The sequence below is a fragment of the Danio aesculapii genome, chromosome 2, assembly GCF_903798145.1.
Source record: "Danio aesculapii chromosome 2, fDanAes4.1, whole genome shotgun sequence".
In the NCBI taxonomy this organism is placed as follows: Eukaryota; Metazoa; Chordata; class Actinopteri; order Cypriniformes; family Danionidae; genus Danio; species Danio aesculapii.
Window position 1 is genome coordinate 12,720,763 of NC_079436.1, and position 26,259 is coordinate 12,747,021.

The window sequence follows — 26,259 nt, forward strand, 5'->3', positions numbered from 1 at the left end:
CTTGTCCCAGCATGCCTGCCTTTGAACACTGGAGAACAGAGAGATTTCATTTAACCTTTTTTGAGGCTTTGGTTCTATCTTCTCAGGTTTACTTTTTCTATTGATGTAATGTTTCTTGGTGTGGTGTGTTAACAATTATACTCTGTACGTTGTGTCCTCTTTTAGGGTCATCTTCGCTCTGGGAATCTCTATGACCTTTATTAATATTCCAGTGGAGTGGTTCTCTGTGGGCTTTGACTGGACCTGGATGCTGCTCTTTGGTGACATCCGTCAGGGCATCTTCTACGCCATGCTGCTTTCCTTCTGGATCATCTTCTGTGGAGAACATCTCATGGTAAGTGCCAGCTTTCTTGTTTTTTCAAATTCCAACCAAACCATTTTTTGGAACAAACCATTAAAATAAACTACTTTGTCGGAGCCTTTAACATTTGATGCAGTTGCACTTTGGGCAACCACAGTTTGAGAACTGGCTAAAGATATTTTGTTTCTTCAATTCCCAAGGCTTCCTATCTTATTTCAACTGTTATGTGGTAAAAAGGCAAATACACTCAAAGCCACTTCATGTGGTATACTTTGCTAGTAATGACTTGGACTGAATTAGACCATCATGTCTGCCTTTAGTTCTGTAAGTCATAGGATCAACAAGCTAAAAAAAAAAAAAAACACTTTTCAGAGACTTTGAGTCATATCGAAATGAAAGCATCATGCAATTGTTGCAGATCCACAATGTAAATCTCACTTTCCTGCACATCCCAAATTGGATTGAGATATTGGATTGAAATCTGGTGACTGGCCATTTCAGTATAATCAACTCATTGTCATGTTCAAAAATCCCGTTTGAGATTATTTGTTATCCTGCTGGACATAACTATTGCAAGATGGGGACAATGTGGTCTTCTTGGTCATCAACAACATGCGGTTTTGCTGTGACATTGACTTGGTTTATCCCAGGCTTTAATACCAACTAACGACTGGTTTATGCTTCTGCGTCATGCAGCTTTCACCCCTGCCGACACTCGTCAGCGCTACCAAACCGACTAATCACAGAGCTTGCGATACGCGTCTTTGTGACATGTAGTTACATTTTTGAGAGGTGCTCATTGGCGACGGCCATTGCGAGGGGTATGCGACCATGCGAAGGCTTCGCCGGATGCACTTGGTGCATAACTATAAATCAGCCTCAAGCATCATTTAAACGTGTTATGGTCCCTAATTTAAATACGACTTGTGATCCTAAGACAACCTAACATAAATAAACAATGGCCAAAGTGCTCCAACTATATTATTTATTAACATAACATAACCAGCAAAACAATCCAAAATCATAAGAAATGGGGAGCCCAACAACACAAATAACAACCAAGCAAACCTAAAGCAGGTTGGAACTCCCCACTCCAAACAAATGTCAATAGGAAAGTTTAAAGGCGAACACAACAATAAAGCCATCAAAAACTGTGGTGGCATGGAGGAATGAGGGATCGCGAGATGTCCGCTACCGTTCATTTTAAAGGCCTGATGCCACCAAATCAACCAATAGAAAACTGAAAAGAAAAAAAGACAAACAAGATCAATTGAAACGCAACAATTAGATGCAACAAAACGTCAAATAACTAACTCAAACCGACTGTGTTAACTTGTGTTTGTAAAAAGTTGCACCTGAACACACCAAACAGACGATAGCTGACTGAAACGAGAATGAATGTTCTGAGCTTGAACTAAAGGATTTATCTTTCCATACCAGCAGGTGGCAGTATCTGTTTCATCATTCCACAAACAGAAACCAGAACTAGTGCTGCACACATAAAAAATGGAAACAAAACAGCGTTTACATAGCATTTTCACTTCTTACTCACTACAGATAGATTCACTCATGCAAATATGTCTGCTAATCTGATAATCCATGACATTTCCAAATGTTTTACAAACGCAATGAAATAACAACTGCCTTCTTTTGGTTCAGTTTTGACTTGTGTCGTTTTCTTAGTTTTATCAATTGAGTCTTTGTTCTTGTGTTCTGATTCGTTGCTGAACAGCCAATCAGTGCAATCTTTCACCAAAAGCTGAATGCCAATTTTACATGTTGAATAGTAAAACTCCCTCTGATGTGAGTTAGACCAGAAGCAAGGAGCTACCTTCATTGTACATAAAACTCAGGATTAGTACAAAACTAAACTGAATCTTAGCTTAGCTAGCCAGCTGATCCACCTTCACCGTACAGGCTTCTGGTGATCTTTACAGTTTTCCGTTGTAAGTTTCAGCCTCAGTTTGCTTTAGCTGACAGGAGTGTCACTGGTGTGCTCCTCTTCTGCTGCTGGAGCTCATCTGATTTAGTGTTTCAAGGAATTTCACCCCAAAAAATTATGCCCTATTAGTATTTTCTCTTTATTCAGATCATTCTCTGTAAACGCAAGAGAGATACCATGGTTGAAGCCACTTAAATCACGTTTTCTCCCAGTTTTGAAACTTTGTTTGAACTTAAGCAGATTTTTTTGGTTGACTGGGTTTATACACTTTATTAGGTACACCTGTCCAACTGCTCATTAACGCAAATTTCTGACCAGCCAATCACATGGCAGCAACTTAATGTATTTAGGTATGTAGACATGGTCAAGACGATCTGCTGCAGTTCAAACCGAACATCAGAAAGGGGAAGATTAAAGTGACTTTGAATGTGGCATGGTTGTTGGTGCCAGATGAGCTGGTCTGAGTATTTCAGAAACTGCTGATCTACTGGGATTTTCACACACAATCAACTCTAGAGTTTACAGAGTATAGTCTGAAAAAGCGGCAGTTCTGTGGGTGCAAATGCCATGTTGATGCCAGAGGTCAGAGGTGAATGGCCAGACTGGTTTAAGCTGATAGAAAGGCAACAGTAACTCAAATAACCAGTTGGTACAACCGTAGTGGAAAGTTGCGCTGGATCTCGACAAGATTCAAGACATCTTCTAAGATTCAAAAAAGAAGTTGAGGTCTTCAAAGTTCTTAAGTTGAAGCAGTTTATTGTTACAGCAGAGATGGTCGATTGAGCTCTCTCCCACCCAATGTCCAAAAACCCACAGTTTATATACAGTTTCTTATCCATAGTTATCATGAGATATGATGTAACATCACCCTATTCCTGGCTCCAATAGGATCCTAGCTTTTAAATTGGCTGTATGTTTTTCTGTTTTTACATATGATCATGTTGTTTCCGTAGTTTTTAAATGATTCTCCTTATGCATGGTATTATAGTGAGGGTTGTTGTCTTGGTCAATACATAATTTTGTCTAAATGTGTTGCATATGCTCTGTCTGAATGTTCCTACTTGGCCGTGTGACCTGCTGTGCTTTAAGGCCATAAGGGCCTCAATTATAAGGCCCTGCATGTCTGTGTGTTTCCTCTGCGTCACTTGAATGTATTTCTATAAGTTTTAACAGTTTATATTAATAGGAATCTATTTTTTAATAGTGGCAGACTATATAGTGATTACAAAAAAGTTCCTCTATAATTCTCCTACATAATCAAGGTATACAGAAGAGCATCTCTGAATAAACAACACGTTCAACCTTAAGGTGGATGGGCTACAGCAGCCGAAGACCCCAGCTTGTGCCACTGCTGTCAGCTAAGAACAGAAACTAAGGCTACAATTCACACAGGCTCCCCAAAATTGGACAATAGACGATTGGAAAAATGTTGCCTGCTCTGAGTCTCGATTTCTGCTGCAACATTCGGATGGTAGGATCAGAATTTGGAGTCAACAACATGAAAGTATGGATCGATCCTGCCTTGTATCAACAGTTCAGGCTGGTGGTGGTAGTGTAATGGTGTGGGGGATATTTTCTTGGAACACTTCGGGCCCTTTTGTACCAATTGAGCATCATGTCAACGCCACAGCCTACCTGAGTATTGTTGCTGACCATGTCCATCTCTTTATGACCACAGTGTACCCATCTTCTGATGGCTGCTTCCAGCAGGATAACGCACCATGTCATAAAGCGCGAATCATCTTAGACTGGTTTCCTGAACATGACAATGAGTTCACTGTACTCAAATGACCTCCACAGTCACCAGTTCTCAATCCAATAAAGCACCTTTGGGATGTGGTGGAACAGGAGATTCGCATCATGGATGTGCAGCCTACAAATCTGCTGCAACTGCGTGATGCTATCATGTCAGTATGGATCAAAATCTCAAAAAGAATATTTCCAGTACCTTGTTCAATCTATGCCATAAAGGATTAAGGCAATTCTGAGAGCAAAATGGGGTCCAACCCGGTACTAGTAAGGTGTATCTAATAAAGTGTATATATAATTGCATCATGTTGCTGCCATGGCTGATTAAATATTTGCATCATTAAACGGATGTTTAAAGTGCCTAGTAAAGAGTGTATAACTGGAAAAACAAACAAATCAAAAAACAGAGATTAGATTAAGAGTGATTTGACTTGATTTTCATGCTTAAAATGAGCTTTTCTTTCTCATAATTTGATTTTCTTGTTTATTTGTCAAGGACCAGACTGAGAGGAACCGCTTTTCAGTGTACTGGAAGCAGGTTGGACCCATTGTCTTTGGCTCCTTCTGCCTTTTCATCTTTGATATGTGCGAGAGGTGAGCCAACATTTACTCATATTTTTGGCAGCTCTCTTTAATTCCCATCCTGCTCAAGTTCTTTAATGCTTTGTAAATTCTGCAATGTTTTTTTTTAATAAACAAATTTATTATTATTATTTGCAGAGGAGTACAGCTAAAGAATCCTTTCTACAGTATCTGGGCATCAGATGTCGGGACAGAACTGGCTGTATCCTTTTGACACTGTGGGCTTTTGGTAGAGATGTTTCTTAAACAGTTTCCTTTATGTTTCCGATCCAACTTCTGTTGTGAGAAATGTTTCTGTTTTTTTACATGACCGTTCATTACACATTTGCAAAAACCTCTCCTAATGCAATTGTTCTCTATGTACCTGCAGCGCTGCATTGTCTTCCCGGAACATGCATGTCACAAATTGTATCTTGAATTTAACAAAATATTTTAATTATTGCCAAAGCATAAGCTGTAAATGCCCTGTTCTCTTCTGGAAAGGGATTGGCTAGCAGCAGCTCATTTGCATATAAAGAAACACACAATTATAATTATTTTTGCTTCTACCCCAGAATGGGCATTTACAGCACAAAATAATAATAGATGTGTTTTTTTTTAATTTTTTTTTAGTTGAGTTGAGTCTTCACAGACACATTCTAGGGAGAGAACACACCTGAGACTTCGGTTACACCATTTAAATACATAATAGGATTATGGAAACAGCTGTGTTCAGTCCTGCATTTCATACGTGCCACATATGATCTTTCTTAACATGTTAAAGGCTTACAGACTGAAGTATGATTTCCAGGAAAATGCCATACTATTGGGATGGTTGCTGTGCTCCAGTGTTGTAGTGCAGTGTGCATTGTGTTATCACTTTAACTAAGGTTGGTGCAGATGGCCTTCATCATTGTCGCAGGAATCTGTGCATGCCTCTACTTCCTGTTCCTGTGCTTCATGGTGTTCCAAGTGTTCGGTAACATCAGCGGGAAAAGGTCGTGTTTGCCTGCTATGACGAAGGCTCGTCGACTGCACTATGAGGTAATATTTAAACTTGATTTATTGCAGATTAAATCGGTCGAAAGTGATCCTGAAGGCATTTGTTTCAAAATCATTTTTCAAATGCATGCTGTTTTTTTTTTTTTTTGCTTCTTTTACTTTTTTGTTTATTCAAAAATTCTAAAACAAATGTATCATGATTTCCACAAAAATATTAAGCAGCATAACTGCAACACTGATAATAATAATAATAAATATTCCATGAATCCAATTTTCATCATATGAATAAAATTACATTTTAAAATATATCTATTTGGTCATTAAAACATTTTATTTGATCAAAACTACAGTAAATAAGTACCACTGTCAGAGTTCATACGGTCATGGAAAACCTGGAAAAGTCATGGAATTTTAACATGGCATTTTCCAGGCCTGGAAAAGTTTTGGAAAAACAGAAAAACCCACAAAGTTTTGGAAATTAGTTTAACAAATATCTGTAAACTTGAATTAGGGCTGCACGATATTGGAAAAATCTCACATATTTTGCATTTCTGTGATGTATTTTGCGATGTGAATACAATTTCACCAGATGATTTAACAGGTTTATTTGGATTGATTGATGGGATTTTGTAAGGGAGTGAATCTCGAGTAATATATAACAAATGAACTACAAAGCATAGATAAATAAAATATAGTAAAGTTAAAAGTGAACGATAGGTTTCAGGGTTGAATAATCAACACTGCATAGTCTTCTTTGTGTATTATTTAATCTTTATTAAAGTTAAAACACTTTCTTTGGCCGGATGTTTTAAACTCTGAAATATTGAAATGTTCACACAGTCACAGGCCTTAAAGGGATGGTTCACTCAAAGATTAAAATGTACTCACTATTTACTCACACTTTACTTGTTTTAATACTATAGAAGTTATTAAATTATTTTCTTTTTGTTGATTTAAAAAATAAGAAACTTTATAAATGTTTGAAACAAGTGAAGGGTGTAATTAAAATGGTAAGTCATTTTTTTTCCTTAAATGCATGCAGATGACAAACTTTTACTTTATGTATTACGTTATGATTATACTCTATATCCTGTGATGTGACTATTGCGGATAACACACATTGCAATATTGATGCTGAAATGATATTTTGTGCAGCCCTAACTTAAATATAGGTTGGTTGTCTTTACTTGTTTTTTGTCCATGGCCAAGCACTTGCTCTCAGATTGTTAGTGCTCTGTAAGCATCATCACAATAAATTTTACATAGATATAATTACTATTGTTGCTTGTTCTATGAAATTCTGTAATAAATTTGAACGTTATTGTTTTTCTTATTGTTTACTATGTATATGTAGACATTACATGAAACATCACGTCATGAAAATGTACTCGAAAGTTCTGGAAAAGTCTTTGAAAAGTCATGGAATTTTAGTAGTAAAAATGTGCTTGAACCCTGAACTGTGAATTTAGATCATTTGTATCTAATCAACATCAACCAAACCTAACCTCAAATTCCCACCATCATCCTTTTCCAACTGATTTCAGATATCAAATCCTGGTTCACCTAAAACGTCCTGAAATGAAAGGATAATAAAACAGAACTTCTTCTCATTGGTGCACTTTAAGCAAATCACATAGCTTTTCTATTCCCGCAGATGATTCTGTCATTACCCCCTCCCTTCAGGTTAAGAGTTTGGGGGTCATCTTTGACAGCACTCTTTCATTCACTTCACATCTTAATAATGCCACCCGGTTTGCTTATTTCCACCTTCAACATAAACAGTTGAAGTCAGAATTATTAGCCCCCTTTGAATGATTTTTCTTTTTTTTTTTTTAATATTTCCCAAATGATGTTTAATAGAGCAAGGAAATTTTCACAGTATGTCTGATAATATTTTTTTCTTCTGGAGAAAGTTTTATTTCTGTTATTTCGGCTAGAATAAAAGCATTTTTTTTAATTTTTAAAAACATTTTAAGGTCAAAATTATTAGCCCCTTTAAGCTATATATTTTTCGATAGTTTACAGAACAAATCATTGTTATAAAAGTATAACCTGCCTAATTACCCTAACCTGCCTAGTTAACCTAATTAACCTAGTTAAGACTTTAAGCTGTATAGAAGCGTCTTGAAAAATATCTAGTCAAATATTATTTACTGTCATCATGGCAAAGATAAAATAAATCAGTTATTAGAGATTAGTTATTAAACTATTATGTTTAGAAATGTGTTGAAAAAAATCTCTCCGTTCAACAGAAAATAAACAGGGGGGCTAATAATTTGCCATTCTTGTTCATAGTTTAGTCGCATCACGTTTAGACTACTGTAATTCCCTTCTGTTTGGCCTCCCTAAATAAACATTTCATGAATTACAATTGGTACAAAACAGCCTGTATTATCACAAACAGCCCCTCTATCGGTCACATCACACCCATTCTACAATAATGGCTTCCCCTCTTTTTCAGAATTAATTATAAAATACTTCTCACTTTTAAAGCCATATTAAAGTCATAATCTTGCTCCTTTATACCTTACTAATCTTGTTCATATCGCCACACCACAGATATTTACATTAGATGTCTTCCAAAGCTATTGTTGTCCATTGAAAGGAATGCGTCAATCAAGCCGCCATTTTAGTACAGGGTAGCGCTCCTTTGAAGTGAATGTGAGTCCAAGGTGCAGTGTAGGACTGGCCATTCGGAGCCATAGATATATACACATATATACATATATCTATGATCAGGAGTTTTCCCGGTGGTCTGCAAATATTTTTTAAATTACGAAAATTATAATTTTACGTCACTTTTCTATATCGATAGATAAGTGATCGCACAGGCATTGCTGACAAAGAGCGCGTGTGTGTGCATAGAAATGTATTATCCTCCCTACCTGTTGATCTAATCCATGTCCTGAAACACACCCCCTCTCCTGCTTTCACTTCTCATTCTAACGGAGGGAGCGATTTGTTTGTCAATGAATTTCCGTAATGAACGATTCGTTCACTTAGCCGACAATAATACAAGATTCTAGTATCTTTACTATCTAGTTGTTAGCTTATACTAGTTTTGTTAAATAAAATCAGCAAAGTATTTAGTGTGAGTTTAGTGCTACTTTGCCTTATGGTCAATGTAGTGACTGTATTATCATAAATACTAGCACAAAATTCGTAACATCCAAAAACGTAAAAAACAAAATCATACCTATGGAAATGTTCCTCCTTTATGCTTTGTTTTCTTTGTTTGCTCATTACTAAACCCATACACAGTGCTAAAAGTCCAGCATCTTCACACTGGCTTTAGTCTTGACTAGTGCGGTTAAATGACTTGTGTCCTGGGAGCTATGTACAAATGTGGCGGTGCTATTGACGCATGCTCAGGGTCGGTGTGCGATATCCAGTGTATATATCTATGCCGCCACACCTTCTCGAACACCTATATCTTCTTCTTTCATCCACCTCACTGTTCCTTCTGTCCACCTTGTCACCATGGGGAGCAGAGCCTTCAGCCACTCGGCTCCTCAGCTTTGGAATTCAGTTCCTACTGATCTCTGTAATTTAAACTCTCCTTTACAATTTAAATCTAAACTCAAAACACCTCTGTTTAAAACAGCCTCCTCTTTTTAACTCCGCTGCACTTTTTAAAATTGTATTGTATTCTATTGACTTTTATGTTGTGTTTTTATTTTGATTGACTTTTCTTGCTGTCGTGTGCGGTGACCTTGTGTCAAGAAAGATGCCTTTAAATAAATTGCATTATTATTCTTATTGTTCTTATTAAATAATTTAGTCTTAATTTGAATGTTTACTAAAATGTTATATCATTCAGAATCCCTCATTTCTTATTATGATCAATATGATTATAATAGATAATAGTTTTATAAATATTGAATTTTTTTTTTTTTTTGAAAACCATGATACATTTCAAGATATTTGATGAACATAAAGTTCAAAACAACAGCATTTATTTGAAATAGAAATATTTTGTTACATCATAAATCTCTCTGCTGTTGCTGTTCATTTAATGCATCCACATCCGTTTGTTAGCATTGAGTTAGTTTTAAACAATTATTAAGTTTTGTGTCCTTTTATTTTACCAAGATGAATTACATAGTTGGAGCTGCTTAAATTAAACAAAAGAAAATTTCTCTCTTTAGGGTCTCATCTTCCGCTTCAAGTTCCTGATGTTGGTCACACTAGCATGTGCTGCCATGACTGTCATTTTCTTCATCATAAGCCAGGTATAAATTAATTGTCGATCATATCTTCTCTCCAATGAAATATAATATAGGTCATTCAGATGGTTATTGTTATGCATTTTGTATGTTACCAGGTGAATGAGGGTCACTGGCACTGGGGCGGGTACACGGTTCAAGTGAACAGTGCCTTCTTCACTGGCATCTATGGGATGTGGAACCTTTACGTGTTTGCTCTCATGTTTCTCTACGCACCATCGCACAAACGCTATGGAGATGAGCAGTCAAGTGGTAAGACATCTGAAGAGAAAAATGCTAAATAACAGTGGTGGAGAGTAACTAAGTACTTTTTTCACTACTGTATTTAATAACATATTTAAGGTGTCTATACTTACTATCTGAGTATTTTTATTTTGGGAAACATTTACTTCACTACATTCCAAACCAATTTTTAAGAGTATAGTGTTTACTCTGTGAACAAGCTGAATTTGATCAGTTAACCTGTTGAATCAATTTACAAATTGTGCTAAACAAATAATTTGTGAAAAACTCGCTGATTCAAATGATCTGTTTTAAGTTATTCATCAGTAAACAACTCACTGACTCAAATAATCCATTCAGAGGGAGTTTTCAGTCACCATTCACTGATTCAAATGATCTGTTCAAATTTGGTCATCAGTAAACAAGTCACTGATTCAAATGATCCGTTCAGAGTGAGTCTCCAATAAACAACTCACTAATTCAAAATTATCTTTTCAGAGTGAGTTTCCAGTAAACAACTCACTGCTTCAAATGATCTGTTTAGATTTGGTAATCGGTAAACAACTCACTGATTCAAATGATTTGTTCAGACTTGGTCATCAGTTAACAACTCACTAATTCAAATGATCTGTTCAGAGTGAGTCTCCAGTAAACCACTCACTGATTCGAATGGTTTGTTCAGAGTGAGTCTCCTTGAAACAACTCGCTGATTCGAATCATCCGTTCAGAGTTAATCTCCAGTAAACCACTCACTGATTCAAATGGTTTGTTCAGAGTGAGTCTCAGAGAAACAATTCAATGTTTCCAATGATCCATTCAGAGTGGGGGCCCAATCCCAATTCTACCCCTTAGCCCTTCCCCTTACCTGGCATGTTACCCGAGGATAGAGAGGTGTCACACACAAAAGGGGAGAGCAGTGGGTGGGGGGGTGGTGGTGTTGGATGGCGGAGGGGTGTCACGGACGAAGGACGAAAGTGAAGAGCGGGGGGTTGTCGCAGATAAAAGTGAAGAGGGTTGGGAAGTCGTGGAAGAAAGTGAAAGTGATCAGCGGACGGGGAGGAGGGAAGTTGAGGAGGGGATTGCTAAAATCAGGTGGGCCAATTCTCTTTAGCTTCAAGGCATAGGGCTAAGGGGAAGGGGTAGATAGCCCTTTGAATGGATATTTTTTTTAGGACCACACCCGAAACTAAGGGGTAAGAAAATTTCCCAAAATACACCAGCCACAACGGCAGGATAGCTGCACCCGGAAGGAGATCCACAAATTTGTATTTTTTTGTCATTTATTACGAATTTTTACAACAAACAAGCATATGTTTTCATATATTCATAACCACGTTCGTGTTTTACCGTCATGCTTAAAAAAAACTTTTTTTAGATAGAAATTTTGCTATCTATAATCCCTAATAATAACTCCTGTATAGCAGTCCCACAACATTTTGAGTTTCCAGTAAACAACTCACTGATTCAAATGATCTGTTCAGATTTGGTCATCAGTAAACAACTCACTGATTCAAATGATTCATTGAGAGTTGAGTTTCCAGTAAACAATCCACTGTACTTCGGTTTAAGTTACTTGAAGACTGACGAGTCAACATCACTGCTGAGGAACTGCACTATTCTTTGTCTTCAATAAAGTCTTCTCCCCGTAAGAACTTTGGTCAACTTACTTATTTATGTATTAGAGTCATCTAATACATTGGCGAGCCACCCAAGAACGGTGAAGCCAAATAAAGCAAAATCGAACAATTTGACGAGCCAGCCAGGAGAGACTGAAAAGAGGAAAACTCATCGGCTGCAACAAGAAGTGAACTGAAGAATCTTGGAGAATCTACAGTTTAAGCTAAGGATAAATTGATTTTGTTTGTGGAAGAGTCCTGGATCTATGGATTGTGTCTGTGGACACAGTTTAATTGAATCGACTGGATCTCATCTCAAAGATCCTAGTTTGGTGAGTGAAACTTATCAGCTCTCTCAAAGAACCCTTAAAGGAAACATGTTTTATAAGTAAGCATTAAACTAAGCAGATCAACCGGTATATGTAGTGCAGTAATAAACAAAATAGAGTAATAGTATTTCTGAAATTTCAGGCTTTCTCTTTGATATTTGCGTGGTGTTTGTAGGAATAATTTAAGAAACAATTTGGTCCTTCCAGAGATTGCAGGAGCAATGGCTTAAGTCCTTTCTCTTGGAGATTGTAGGAATTGTTGAAAATAATTTTCGTCCATTTTCCCAGGGGACTGTAGTAGCCGTAAAATAGTTTGGGACTGATTTTGCTGCAGGAATTAGGAATTCTTGACTGGGGCTTATTCAGTAGCCATTATTTTAATTTTGAAAATTGTAACTGTTAAAATATGATGGCATGAAACCGAAGCTGTTTGCCTTCTGTTACAGTAAGATTTAAATACATTGTCTCAGGGACAAATCCTAAATATATGAGACAATGCACAGAAAGAATTGTTTTTAGTCAGAAGTTGTAGCTTAGTCAGACAATTTTAAGCTTGTTTTTTTTTTTTTCTCCTAGAGATTGTTGATCTCATTCTGGTCCAATCAGAAAGATTATGCAGAAGCAGAGCTTGATACATTATGTGTTTTGATTGTAAACTGTGTTGAGATTATAAAAATAACAGTTTAGTATATTTGTTCAGAGATTGTCAGGAGCCAAATAAAAATTGGGACTGAAAGAATGAAGTGCTAATTTAGCAGCCACCATCTTAGCTTTGAAACAAATGTTGGATTTGTCCTTTCTTTGCAATTTGTACAAACTGTTAAAGAATTATTCGGGTCAGATCACTAAGATAATGTAGAAACAGAGCTTGGTACATTCTCTGTTGTGATTGTATAGATTGTAAAAGTAACCGTTTAATACATTTGTTAGGAATGTTAGGAGCCAAATAAGATTGGGACTGAAAGAATGAAAATGCTAATTTAGTAGCCATTATTTTAGCTTGGAAACAAATGCTGGAGTATTCTGGTATATATGAAATGGTCATCAGTATGACAGACTGCTGTGAATTTAAATTGAAAAAGCACCTTTGATAGCTCTAACACCTTTTTGTTCTGTTTCACACCTCTGAGGGCATAGTCCTGTACTTCCCATGGCTGAGTCTGCAAGTAAATATGCTAATGGAGCTGCACTGAAACCAACATCAGAAAAGCAGAGAACAGAACCTTCAAGTGTTTCTATTGATCAGATGTTGGAGAATCTGAATGCATATTTAGACAAAAGGCTGGGACTGAGGAAGTGTCGTGATGACATGTGCAAGAAGTACAGCATCAAGTACTCAGAGAGTGGACTATGGGCATTGCCGGACATTAAAAGGACATGTGGAAAGACACAGCACTTATGCACAAACACTAAGAAGGATGGACTGTCAAAGATTTTGATCAAGAAGATACTTCAGCATGGGCATAAGTGTGAGACTGACAGATTGGAACATGAGAACAAAGCAGAGAAAGCTAAAGTTCGAGCACTGGCTGAACAATTGCAAAACTTAAAGAAGGATAAAGAAAGACTGGAAATGAAAATGACAAGCTATTGACTTTGATCTCCAAACAGCTGAAATTAAGATCTTCAAGCAGCTATTACAGTAAGGCTGATCTTTCAATCAACACCTGTGTTCATGACTCGGTGAACTCAAAGATTAGATTAGCTTGTAATTCTCAAACACAGAAGGACTTACGTTGAAATTGACAATGAGGAGGGCTATGAAGAGAATGGAGAGAGACGAACTCGCATTGTGACAAAAGTGGTAAAGAAATATGTTCCATATAGGACATACCATCCAGCTACTCCAGAGCAAGTTTACAAATGGTCAAAAGAGTTGCCGGATGTATACAAACAACCACGGAAGGTTTGGCAGTTTCTTCAGCGACTGCAGAAACTTTACAATTAACATCCACTAGACGGTGTGATGATTGTTAATGTCACCCTAAGATGACCAAAAGAGAATCACAGAAAGTGTTGAAAGAAGAATTGGTGAATCTCAAGAGAACAGAGGATGGATGGGAAGCCATTAAAAACTTCTTGTTTGAACTGAAACCTGCAGAGGTCAATTGGGCAAGAATTACCTCATACATGCAGAAAGTGTTGCAGAGTTTGAAGAACGCTTCAGACAAACATGGATGTAACATTCTGGTTTGAATAAAAGTGAAAATCTGAAAACAGAAAACTGAAAACAGCATTTGTCAACGGACTCAAACCTGAGATTTCTAAAGATCTTAAAATCAGGTAGGATGACTGGTACAACATTGGAAACGCATTCATCCAGATTGTTGAATGGTCACCTAAACTAGAGAGAGCACAAGATGTCAGACTGAGATCTTTGCAATCCAAACGCTTGTTGAACACCAACAGAACAATTGAGGATGAGCATAGTGAGAGTATCAGAAATACTCAAAACTACGAACTAAACAAACATGCAGAAATTGCAATGAAGAAGGACACTGGGCCTGTGAGTGCGAGCTCAGTTAAAAACATCAAAGCAATGAAGATGACCGCCTGTTTAAGCAGTTTCAGCAGCTAACAATCCAACAAACACAGACTCTGCTAAATGCTGTACAGCCGCAGGGAAACTGAAGAACCTCTCTCTGCAGCACCAGCTAGTGACATCTTTTCCAGAGCTGATGAACTTAGTGTGTATGCAAACAATAAGGTAAAAGCGGACACAGAAGTCTCAACAGATGAAAACAAGTTTGATGTCCTAATAGATGGTGTTGCCAAACAAGCAGTGGCATCAAGACCGCTTTAGCAAGACCAGCGATCTTTTAGACACAAAGCGGACTGCAAATGGAAAAGTCTACAAAAGAAAAGCTGATGGACAATGCAATAAAACTGCGTGATAGCAACCAATGCAGTACTGATGGAAATAGACTATGCCATTTTGAACATCCCCTAAGCCAGCCCATGTCCACTGAAAACATGACATCTGACAGCCTTGTCCAAAACAAAGCAAGACTCAGCCTGGCAGTACATGAGGACAATAAACAAGTTTTGTCACCTCTGAAGAGGGGCCATAGTTTAGTGCCCAGTAAATGGGTAAAGACATGACAACCTCAGAAATTACCACTTCAAGAGTTCATACTTAGATAATGCTTGGCTATTATAGCAGGTTAGGCATGCTGTCCCGGGAGAGAACCCTGAGCTCGGAGATAGATGAGCCCAAGTCTCCCGCCTGGTCAAAAAGCATTAGGAGGGATACGAGATCGGGTAGTTCTCGATAACTTCCCAAGAATAGACCATGGGAAAACCCACGCGAACACGGGGAGAATGTGCAAACTCCACACAGAGAGTGTCGGCTGGCTCAACTAGTGATTGAACCAACGACCCCCTTGCTGTAGGGAAACATTGCTAGCCACTGGGCCACCGTGTTGCCCAAACATAGAATTGAGGAGGATGGAGAAGGGATGCATTGGTGGGTTTTCAAAACGAAGATGAGGAATGAAGTTTAGGCTGGATATTTATATAAAATTAGGAATGATCCGATTGGCTAGTTAGTGATTAGTGATCCTCTCGAAATTAGTTTGTGAAACTTCACAAATATCCAGGTGGAAGAGCTCACTTGAGAAGGTTTTAAAATCCGATTCACTAATTAATGTTCAAGGACTTGATGACAGAATCAACGCGAGTTTGCCTAGAGATGAGGGATAGATGACAGTAGAGTCCAGATATGGCGGGACTAGAGTTTTTAGGCTCTAGCTCGTCGCCTGAGATTGAAGACATAAACCACTACTTATAATCACTGTTGTGTCCTGTTAAAGGGGAAATGAAGCACTCAGTCAAGTTAACCTTATTTTGTACATTGGATTCCACTTTAATGAAAATATATTAAACAAACTCTATTAATGTAAGCATTTAGCAGAAAACGGCATGTTTTACTATAGATTTTATACCTAGGGCGCCGCCATCTTGGAATGTTGCTGTGTCTGTTGTCACTGCGTTGGTTCCGTTTGCTTAGCAGAACAGATACAATGGAAGTAAAGGAGACTGTAAACCCTAATTTAACCCAATGTGTGAAGTTGTGGACGTGGAGCTGCTGCAAATACAAGCATCAGATGTGTGTCTAATATAAAAGTATGTATATTTATTCTATTTTCCTTTTTCCCCCCCTTTAATTACAGATCATTTGATGAGCTTTGCTTCACTCTCTGTATTACGCTGCCTGACTGCATGTCTGTGATTGTAACGGATCGAACACAGACACTGGACAGCCTAATTTAACCCAATGCATGAAGTCGTGGACGTGCATCACAGAGCTGCTGCAAATACAACAAATACAAGCATTTAAGCATCTTCAGTTGTGTATTTTTCTTTTGTTATTACCTTTCGTTTGATTCGCTGTGGTCCGCTCTCTCCCGCTTCTCCAGCGCTGCCTGACGAGGGGATTTACATTCAGACTAATGCAACGATTAAAATCATACATGACTTCATGCTTTAAGTCACGTCTGTGTGGATTATGTCAAGACATATTCCCTCCAAGTCGATCAACTCGATCTCTCAACATGTATAAAGGATAAAAACCTGCCATAAGAAACCCCGCGCCGATCTCAGTTTGGTTTGAACACGAGCAGACATAAGGGGCTGTAGCAGTGAAAAGTGAAAGTAACCACCCCCATTACGTCAGCAGCGTAATACAGAGAGTGAATCATTACTGACGTAATTGGGGCAGGTACTTTCACTTTTCACTGCTACAGCCACTTATGTCTGCTCATGTTCAAACCAAACTGAGATCGGCGAGTTCAATGAACTCCAAGATTAGATTAGCTCTTGTAATTGTCAAACACAGAAGGACTAACATTGAAATTGACAATGAGGAGAACTACGAAGAGAATGGAGAGAGACGAACTCGCACTGTGACAAAAGTGGTAAAGAAATATGTTCCATACAGGACATACCATCCAGCTACTCCAAAGCAAGTTTACAAATGGTCAAAAGAGTTGCCGGATGTATACAAACAACCCCGAAAGGTTTGGTTTCTTCAACGACTGCAGAAAATTTACAATTTACATCCACTAGATGGTGTGATTGATAGTTAATGTCACCCTAAGAGACAATGACCAAAAGAGAATCACAGAAAGTGTTGAAAGAAGAATTGGTGAATCTCAAGAGAACGCAAGTCAACAAGTTAAAACTTGCGGGGTTTCTTATGGCAGTTTTTTATCCTTTCTACATGTTGAGAGATTGAGTTGATCGACTTGGAGGGAATATGTCTTGACATAATCCACACAGACGTGACTTAATAAAGCATGAATTCATGTATGTTTTTAATCGTTGCATTAGTCTGAATGTAAATCCTCCATCAGGCAGCGCTGGAGCAGCGGGAGAGAGCGGACCACAGCGCATCAAACTAAAGCTATTAACAAAAGAAAAAACACAACTGAAGACACTTAAACGCTTGTATTTGTTGTATTTGCAGCAGCTCTGTGATGCACAAGCCCAACTTCATGCATTGAGTTAAATTAGGCTGTCCAGTGTCTGTGTTCAGTCCGTTACAATCACAGACAGGCAGTCAGGCAGCGTAATACAGAGAGTGAAGCAAAGCTCATCAAATGATCGGTAATTAAAGGGGGAAAACAGGAAAATAGAATAAATATACATACTTTTATATTAGACACACATCTGATGCTTGTATTTGCAGCAGCTTCACACTCTCAACTTTTTTTACGGCTTGGGTTAAATTAGGCTTTACAGTCTCCTTTACTTCCATTGTATCTGTTCTGCTAAGCGAACAGAACCAACCCAGTGACGTCAGACACAGCAACATTCCAAGATGGCGGCGTCATAGGTATAAAATCTATATCATGCCGTTTTCTTCTAAATAGTTACATTAATCGAGTTTGTTTTATATATATTTTCATTAAAGTGGAATCCAATGTACAAAATAAGGTTAACTTGACTGAGTGCTTCATTTCCCCTTTAATATTAAATAGGGAGAGTTTCTATAGGCAGTTTGACAATTTCTTTGAAACCTTTTTTTTTTTGGCAAGATACATCTTCCTTTTTCTCTTTTGTGTGATTGCAGGTGGTCCAGAGGATGACCTGAGCCACACAATACTACCAGACACCTAGATGAACACATCTGAACATCCACAGAACACAACCACATACGATACTTCCTCAATATCACAACTTCAAATAGAAATGGACTCAGGCATTCGAGGGAATGCAAGCTTCACCATGACTTCTTATTCTGTCACTTTAAGTTACATAGCCTAAATGCAGATTGCTGTATACATGATTGATTTGTTTTATAATCAAATATGAAAAAAGGAGGAATTGAAAGATCATGTGAAAAATTAACAACTGGTGAAAGAACTCCTAGAAGCTCTTCAGCTACCATATGAAGTCACTATTTTAAAGATATCGAGTTCCCAGTAGAACCCAACATCAGCCTACACGCACCTTCAAGTTAACATATTAGAAGAGATTTCACCATATTAAAATGGAAAATTAGAATTTTCCTCAACATTGTTTCAGTCTTGTAAATTTATGGTATAGACAATAAGAACCTTTTCATGCAAATAGTACACACAACAGCTAAACACGCAAACAAGACTGGATGTTATGTGTGTGGATTAATACCTCATTCTGCAGAACATGGTTTCCCAATGATGGGTGTACCTACTACTACTAAGTATGATGCCGAAGTATTCAAATTAGAAACAAACAAAACAACTATCAGGCCTAAATAGTCCACTGACTATCGTCCTATCAACATAGTTTTTTTTTATTGGATCAAATTCTTGGTGTATTAGATAAAACGGCTCAGTTCCAGTTGGAGAGACCATTCACTGCAACAAAACAATAGTCTATTCTAACTTTTCAAATATGTATCACACCTTATTAGGAGTCTTCTGGATTTGTGGAACTAATGTTTATACTCAACTTCCAAGGATGGTCTGGTACGTGTTCTTTAGGTAATTTAGTTCCAGCTATGAGGATTGTTTCTAATCTACCTGACAGAATCAGTTATCAAAGATCAACTGACCTTGGAACTCACCACCAATCTACATGGAAAAGAGCACTTGGTGCTCTTATTCCTACTTTAGATCAAATTGCTGATCTCTCTAGAGAAGTGGAGTTGCTAGCAAATAACACAGCATCAGGTTTTAGCAAGATCGCTGAAGAATTAACTGCTGTGCGAATTTCCGCTTTGCAAAACAGAGCTGCCCTAGATTACATACTTTCTGCACAAGGTGGAACTTGTAAAATTATTGGAATTGAATGCTGTTCATACATTCCCAATAACAACGAGGATTTGAAAAGTGTGATTTCTAATACTCACAATATCTCCTGTATTTTGCATGAAGTGCATTCTCTTAGCCTTGATGGGATTAACAATATTGACATTGTTTGTCATAGCAATTAACCTTATGCTTATAAAGTTGAGCTGTAATACTATTATGAGAGAGACGACAATGGCTGCTCCTCATTCCAACACACCAGCAATGTATCTCATTTAAATCAATGTATGGATCAATAACCTTTTTTATTTTTTTCTTCCCTTCTTGTTTTCTTACCATGTTGTTGCTTTATTTTTATTATAAAATTTTTATTTAATGTTGCATTTTCTTTGTTATAAAGTAATGTCTCAAAGACAGTACTTTAGGTTAAGTTACTTGAAGACTAATTTTGGATTGTAAAAGCAAAATTCTCCCTCAGGAGTGATTTATACCACCTCCCGATGAGCCTTCTTTCATCTTCAAACACGTTAAGATAATTTAGATTAAATCCAAGATCCAATCTCTCTCATCCTCCACAGATAATAATGGTCCTGAGATGTTCAAAGTTAAGAAAAAGTTGTTGTCAAAACATTGCATATGAATTCAGTGGCTCAACTGTGATCATATGAACCTCCATTAACTGTTTTGAGTGTCAAAAAAACTGTAAAATGACTTTTTTCTTTTCTTTTTTTGACTATTTCCCAAATGATGTTTAACAGAGCAAGGAAATTTTTACAGTATGTCTGATAATATTTTTTCTTCTGGAGAAAGAAAAATATATTTGTTTTATTTCGGCTAGAATAAAAGCAGTTTTACATTTTTAAACACCATTTTAAGGTCAATATTATTAGCCCCTTTAAGCTATTTATTTTTTCGATAGTCTGCAGAACAAACCATCGTTATACAATAACTTGCCTAATTACTCTAACCTGCCTAGTTAACCTAAATAACCTAGTGAAGCCTTTAAATGACACTTTAAGCTGTATAGAAGTGTCTTGAAAAATATCTAGTCAAATATTATTTACTGTCATCATGTCAAAGATAAAATAAATCAGTTAATAGAAATGAGTTATTTAAACTATTATGTTTTGAAATGTGCTGAAAAAAATTTCTGTTAAACATAAATTGGGGAAAATATAAACAGGGGGGCTAATAATTTAAGGGGGCTAATAATTCTGACTTCAACTGTATGCCAGTCCCTCTCAGGCTGCATGTTTACTAAGTGCAATATGAAGCTTGCATGTTGCACTGCTGGCCCTACGTTGTATGGCCCATGGAAAATGTGTAACTCGACAACCAGACAAGGAAGAGAAGATCTAGGCAGAAAAAGTCATTTGACAGTGTTTTATTCATTTTACAAATGTGTTCTGAGTTCAACTGAACCATTCACGTCAATGGAATGTTTTGAAAATATTTTGATTTTCATTTCTGGATTTTTAACACCTTAGGAACTGAGCCATAGAGCTCTCACATTTAATCTAAGATCTCTTAATTTGTGTTTTGAAAATGAACGAAGGTCCCAGGGGATTTAAACAACATAAGTACCAAAAAATGTACATTTCTATTTGTAAAGTAACATTTTAATAGTGCATAATAAAATGACTTTAATAGAGAAACGATTAAGACAATAAGAAATATTATGTTTTATATATCGTCTTTAAATATTTTAAAATCTAGTTTATTATTATTATTATTATTAATATTATTATTGGCTTTCAATGACATTTATTTCAAATCGTGTGCAGTTTTATTGACTGCTTTCTTTGAGAAATCGTCCATTTTATAATTCTAGTTTGCACAAAATTGTTGCCCTATTACATTTTGGATTGTTTTTTTTTTTTTTTTTATGGCTAGAAAGAAATGTGAGACTCTCACAAACATATTTTCTATTGTGTTTAATCCAACTGTTCATATTGTCTAAATGACTCTGCTTTTTAAAAGAAGTCTCCCAGTAGAGTTTTATGTCTGCAGCACAGCAAACACATTAACTTATCAGCATGTTACACAGTCTCCTAGTGTTCGGATTGTGAACACATGCACATCTTGCCAGGAAATCGTGAGGTTTTTTTTCTTTTCTCTTGTGGGAAAACTGGCCTCTTTGGTGGCAGTAAGTTTCTCTAATTTAGGCCAGACTTCCTATTTGGGCTCTTGAAATGGAACCCATCAATACCTTGATGTCACGCTTGAAACTTTCTTCATGGTTTACTCTTTCTAAATGTCGTTTATGTTTATTAGATTAGTCATTCCGGAGACTGATCTTCAAACGTTGTATTTTTCTATGATTAAAAGAGGTATTTTTAAGTGCACAATGCCAAGAGGTAAAAAGGTCACCCTAGCTTTGCTAAACATAATTAAGTGGAAATAGATTTATATTGTTTATGACTTAAAGGGATAAAAAAAAAATCAAGATTTACTGAAGGGGTTCCAAACCTTTAGGAATTTCTTTCACCTGTTGAACATGTAAGGAAATATTTTGAAGAAAGCTGAAAACCTGTAACTAATGACTTCCATAGTAGGAAAAACAAATACTGTGGGCATCAGTGTTTCCAGCCTTCTTCAAAATATCTTGTTCTGTAAGTTCAAAAGTTTGTATATTAAAGTTTACATAGCTAATAAACATATATACAGTTAAAGTGTAATTAACTCCTTTCATTTAAAGTGTGTTCTGCACACTGCTGAAATAAATCACAAATCAATACAATACACGTCAGAAAAATAGCAATTTTCATCAAATGGCTTTTGTAAAACAGCTTCATGTAGTTTTGTGACAGCATAAACCTGGATCTCTGAGAGGAAGTTTTCAAAGTGCAAATTTAAAGGGGATCTATTATGGAAAGATCACTTTTACGCAGTGTAAAGACTAAAGAATTGTGTGTGAATATAGCCAGCCTCTAATGATAAAAATGACTGAGTTCAACTTGTTATAATTATACTTGATAAAATCAGTCTGGGTGTCACTGTGGCGCAGTGGGTAGCACGATCACCTCACAGCAAGAAGGTTGCTGGTTCGAGACTCGGCTGGGTCAGTTGGCATTTCTGTGTGCAGTTTGCATGTTCTCCCAGTGTTCACGTGGGTTTCCCCCGGGTGCTCCGGTTTCCCCCACAAAATGGTATAGGTGAATTGAATTGGCTAAATTGGCCATAGTGTGTAAGTGTGAATGTGGGAGTGTATGGGTGTTTCCCAGTGTTGGGTTGCGGCTGGAAGGGTATCCGCTGCATAAAACATCTGCTGGGTTAGTTGATGGTTTATCCAGCTGTGGAGACCCCAGATTAATAAAGGGACTAAAGGCCAGCTCACACTGTGCAATTATTATTATTTTTTTGTAATCCTTAACGATTGTATCATGTCAGACTGCACGAACATGGCTCCCATGTCACACTGTAAGATCTCAGCTGTCATAAAGTCAGACTGAACGACAATGGAGACTTGGAAGAAAACACTCAGGAGTTTGACGTCATCCACCCTCGACACTTTCATTCTCCCATGTTCTGAAATAATTCCTCACAGCAAATGTAAACTGTAGTGTCTCAATAATAAAACCAGGAAGAAAAATTACATTTTGACGCTCATGGCAGCTGTTGTCAAACTGGAGGAATGTGTCTGAAAACTTCTGACACTGCCAGAACTTGTCTCTGAGCATATCAAACCAATGATCAAAGATCACAGATTGTAGCCTTGGATTTCAGGAATCATTTAGGGTTTCCAAAATTTGTCTCAGATGACAAAATCGTGGCTGAAGTCTCATTGTGAGCAGGGCTTTAGCCGAAAAGAAGAGGAATGAATGAAAACTGTCTGCGGAAACACTTTGATTGACATTCTCGCTTTGTACATGCCATCAGAGTGGGAAAGCCCCACCCATTGGTTGCGATCACTCCCACATTAGCATAAACAGCCCTGAGTGAGAAGCAGCCATCCACTTTTCATCTGCTGAAGATAATGTCAGTGACTAAGAAGATTATAAACGTGGAGTTTTGGGATGCTCATATGAACACTCCAGTCTCCATAGTCTGCTGCCTTTGGAGCTATCACTTTTGACATTTTCAATTTTGACAGAGATAATGTTAGTCGTAGTGGTTAGTGCATCGACACATGCATTCTGGTGCTCATGGCGACCCGAGTACGATTGCCGCCTTATTATTCTATGCCGATCTTTCCCCTCTCTCTACTCCCCATGCTTTCCTGTCAATACTCTCTACTGTCCTATACATTAAAGGTGAAAACCCCTAAAAAAATATATATATATAAATAAATAAATAAAAAGTCAATCAGAGGCAGGAACTGGCAGATGTGCAATAACATTAATTATGTTAAACACAAAACACAAAACAAAAGTGCATGTGGCTCTCGGTTTTGCCCACACTGGTCACAGGTACCAAGCCGACCAATCACAGCTTGCTATATGCGTCATTGCGACGTGTAGTTACATTTTTTTGAGAGGTCAGCGTCGGCCACGGCGAGGGCTATGCGACGCAAAAGTATAAATCAGTCATGACGCTTAGGTGTTTGTAGCTCCGCTCCTTTTTTGAAAAGTGGGTTGGGAGCACAATCTCATTTGAATTTAAAGTGACAGTCACCAAATTCTAGATCAAAGCCTAAAAGGGGCACTTTTAAAGAGTTATAAAAAAATATTTGTAGAAAATTTTGAGCTTAAACATCACATTCACACACATCAGAAGACTTATTTTACATCTTTTAAAAAGGGGCATAAAATGTCTCCTTTAACAAACAATACCTTCAATAGGAAAAGGAAATGATAAAAACAAAAAACAATGTACATAAAATAATAAAAACATATGCAAACATATTCGTATGCGCATGCTACATATATCATCCTGCAGCCCAAGATCGGTTACTCACTGAAGCCAAGCAGGGATGAGCCTGGTCAGTACCTGAATGGGAGACAACATGAGAAAACTAAGTTGCTATTGAAAGTGGCGTTAGTGAGGCCAGCAAGAGGCGCTCAACATGTGTGAGTCGTAATGTCCCTGTGTAGTGAAGGGGACACTATTGGGGACACTGTCAGTGAGCGTCATCTTTCGGATGAGACATTAAAATGAGGTCCTGACTCTCTGTGGTCACTAAAAATGCCATGGCAGTAGCCCCGATATCCTGACCAAATTCCCTCCATTGGCCTTTAACGATCGTAGCCTCCCAATCATCTCCATCCACTGAATTAGCTATATCACTGTCTCTCCACTTTCCTAATAGCTAGTGTGAGGTGAGTGCACTGGCACCGTTGTCCTGTGGCTGCTGTCGCATCATCTAAGTGGATGCTGCACACTGGTGGTGGAGTGGAGAGAGACCCCCCCCCCCCCCCCCCCCCATGATTGTGAAGCGCTTTGGGTGCACTATATAAATACGGATTACTAACTTATTACATCCATAATGCAGCGATCTGTGTTAATATTGTTTGACACAGAATCTGTTGTTCTCTATTCATTTTCAGATGCAAAATTAGCTGGAATGCCTTAAGTGTGTGATTTTTATTTTTATTTATTTATTTTATTTTTTATAAATATTTTCAGCTCATTTTAACAAAACCGCGATAATGGTTGTGATGATCATTTTGGTCACTATAATTATTGATATGAAATGTTCATGCCATTACATCTGTAGTTATCTTTGATGAATTTCTAATACATTTCCCTCTTGTCTTTTTTTTTTTTTTTCTCTTATAGCTGATCAGGCTGGAAACAGCGGTGAAGACATACAGCTGACCACCACCATCACACAGGTTGATGGACCCACAGAGATCTACAAAATGACCGGCAAAGAAGCTCAAGAATAACCTCTACCCAGAGTTCAACACGAGTCTCAAAAGTTCTGCTTTTGGGTCCTGTTTGGTTCCACCGCATTTCAGACAAATATAAACCAATATGAAGCCCCCTTTTTCACCATTTGATTTCCATCCCACTGCGGGTCAGTTTAAGAACAGCTGCTTGTGGAGAAAAAAGTGGAGTTGCACACCATCTTGTGGGTGCAAGAAGAAATTCAGAAGCCATCCGCGCACTGTGGATGGAAAAAGACACTGGTGTTTTGCAAGGACCAATACAGGGAGGAAAGGGAAAAAAAACAAGGTCCTTTTCCTATAATCACGCAGCAATTATTTCCTGTTTCTATATTTTGTAGCTGAGATAATGGCTTTCCCTTCATTTCATAACCTCAAAACAAGGAAGAACAACACTGTCAACATGCTGTATAGTTACGCATGTTTCTGCCAGTTGATCCTTCCTCATCTGACTTCCTTAAACACTCCCTGCCAAATGTAAACACAGTAAAAACATGAATGACCGAGTTCAAACCCAGAGCTAAGTGCAGATGTCACGTCACGTACTGATAGATAGATAGATTCAGGTCTTTATGTTCTGAATGGCAAACGCTATGTTCATTATGTTACGATGTAGAGATCTATTTTTTATAAAGTGCTTATTTTCATCTGTATGAAAGCATTAGTGGCTGCATTGTATCACTGTATTGAAAAATAAGAGAAATATCTTTTTGAGGATTTTTCGATTGTATCACATTGGAAATGTAGGGTTTTGTTTGGTTTTTTTTTTCATGCTTTTTATGCTAATTTAAATAATAAAATACACATTTTAGATTTGTTTGGTTAATGGGACTTTGCTTGAACCAATGGTGTGTGTGTGTGTGTATATATATATATATATATATATATATATATATATATATATATATATATATATATATATATATGTATAGCCCCCTGCATATTTTTTCCACAAATTTCTGTTTAACAGAGATTTTTTTCAACACGTTTCTAAACATAATAGTTTTAAAAACTCATTTCTAATAACTGATTTATTTTATCTTTGCCATGATGACGATAAATAATATTTTACTAGATATTTTTCAAGACACTTCTCCACAGCTTTAAGTGACATTTAAAGGCTTAACTAGGTTAATTAGGTTAACTAGGCAGGTTAGGGTAATTAGGCAAGTTATTGTATAATGAAAGTTTGTTCTGTAGACAATCAAAAAATATATATAGTTTAAAGGAGCTAATAATATTGACCTT

The 26,259-nt window shown here is 37.3% G+C and overlaps 1 protein-coding gene across 2 annotated transcripts in view; it reads left to right on the top strand.

Moving 5' to 3' along the window:
* Nucleotides 1-25,824, top strand: part of wls (Wnt ligand secretion mediator) — a 60,621-nt gene extending 34,797 nt beyond the window's left edge. The window contains exons 6-12 of one of the 2 annotated variants that reach the window (XM_056473101.1): nt 166-334; nt 4,489-4,586; nt 4,713-4,776; nt 5,454-5,597; nt 9,704-9,787; nt 9,880-10,033; nt 24,902-25,824. In XM_056473101.1, coding sequence (XP_056329076.1) covers nt 166-334; nt 4,489-4,586; nt 4,713-4,776; nt 5,454-5,597; nt 9,704-9,787; nt 9,880-10,033; nt 24,902-25,011 — 823 coding nt within the window. In that variant the 3' untranslated portion in view covers nt 25,012-25,824. Of the gene's footprint in view, nt 1-165; nt 335-4,488; nt 4,587-4,712; nt 4,777-5,453; nt 5,598-9,703; nt 9,788-9,879; nt 10,034-18,021; nt 19,560-24,901 lie in introns of those variants that run through there. The other variant, XM_056473106.1, reaches the window with a different exon arrangement.
* The last annotated feature ends 435 nt before the right edge of the window (nt 25,825-26,259 follow it).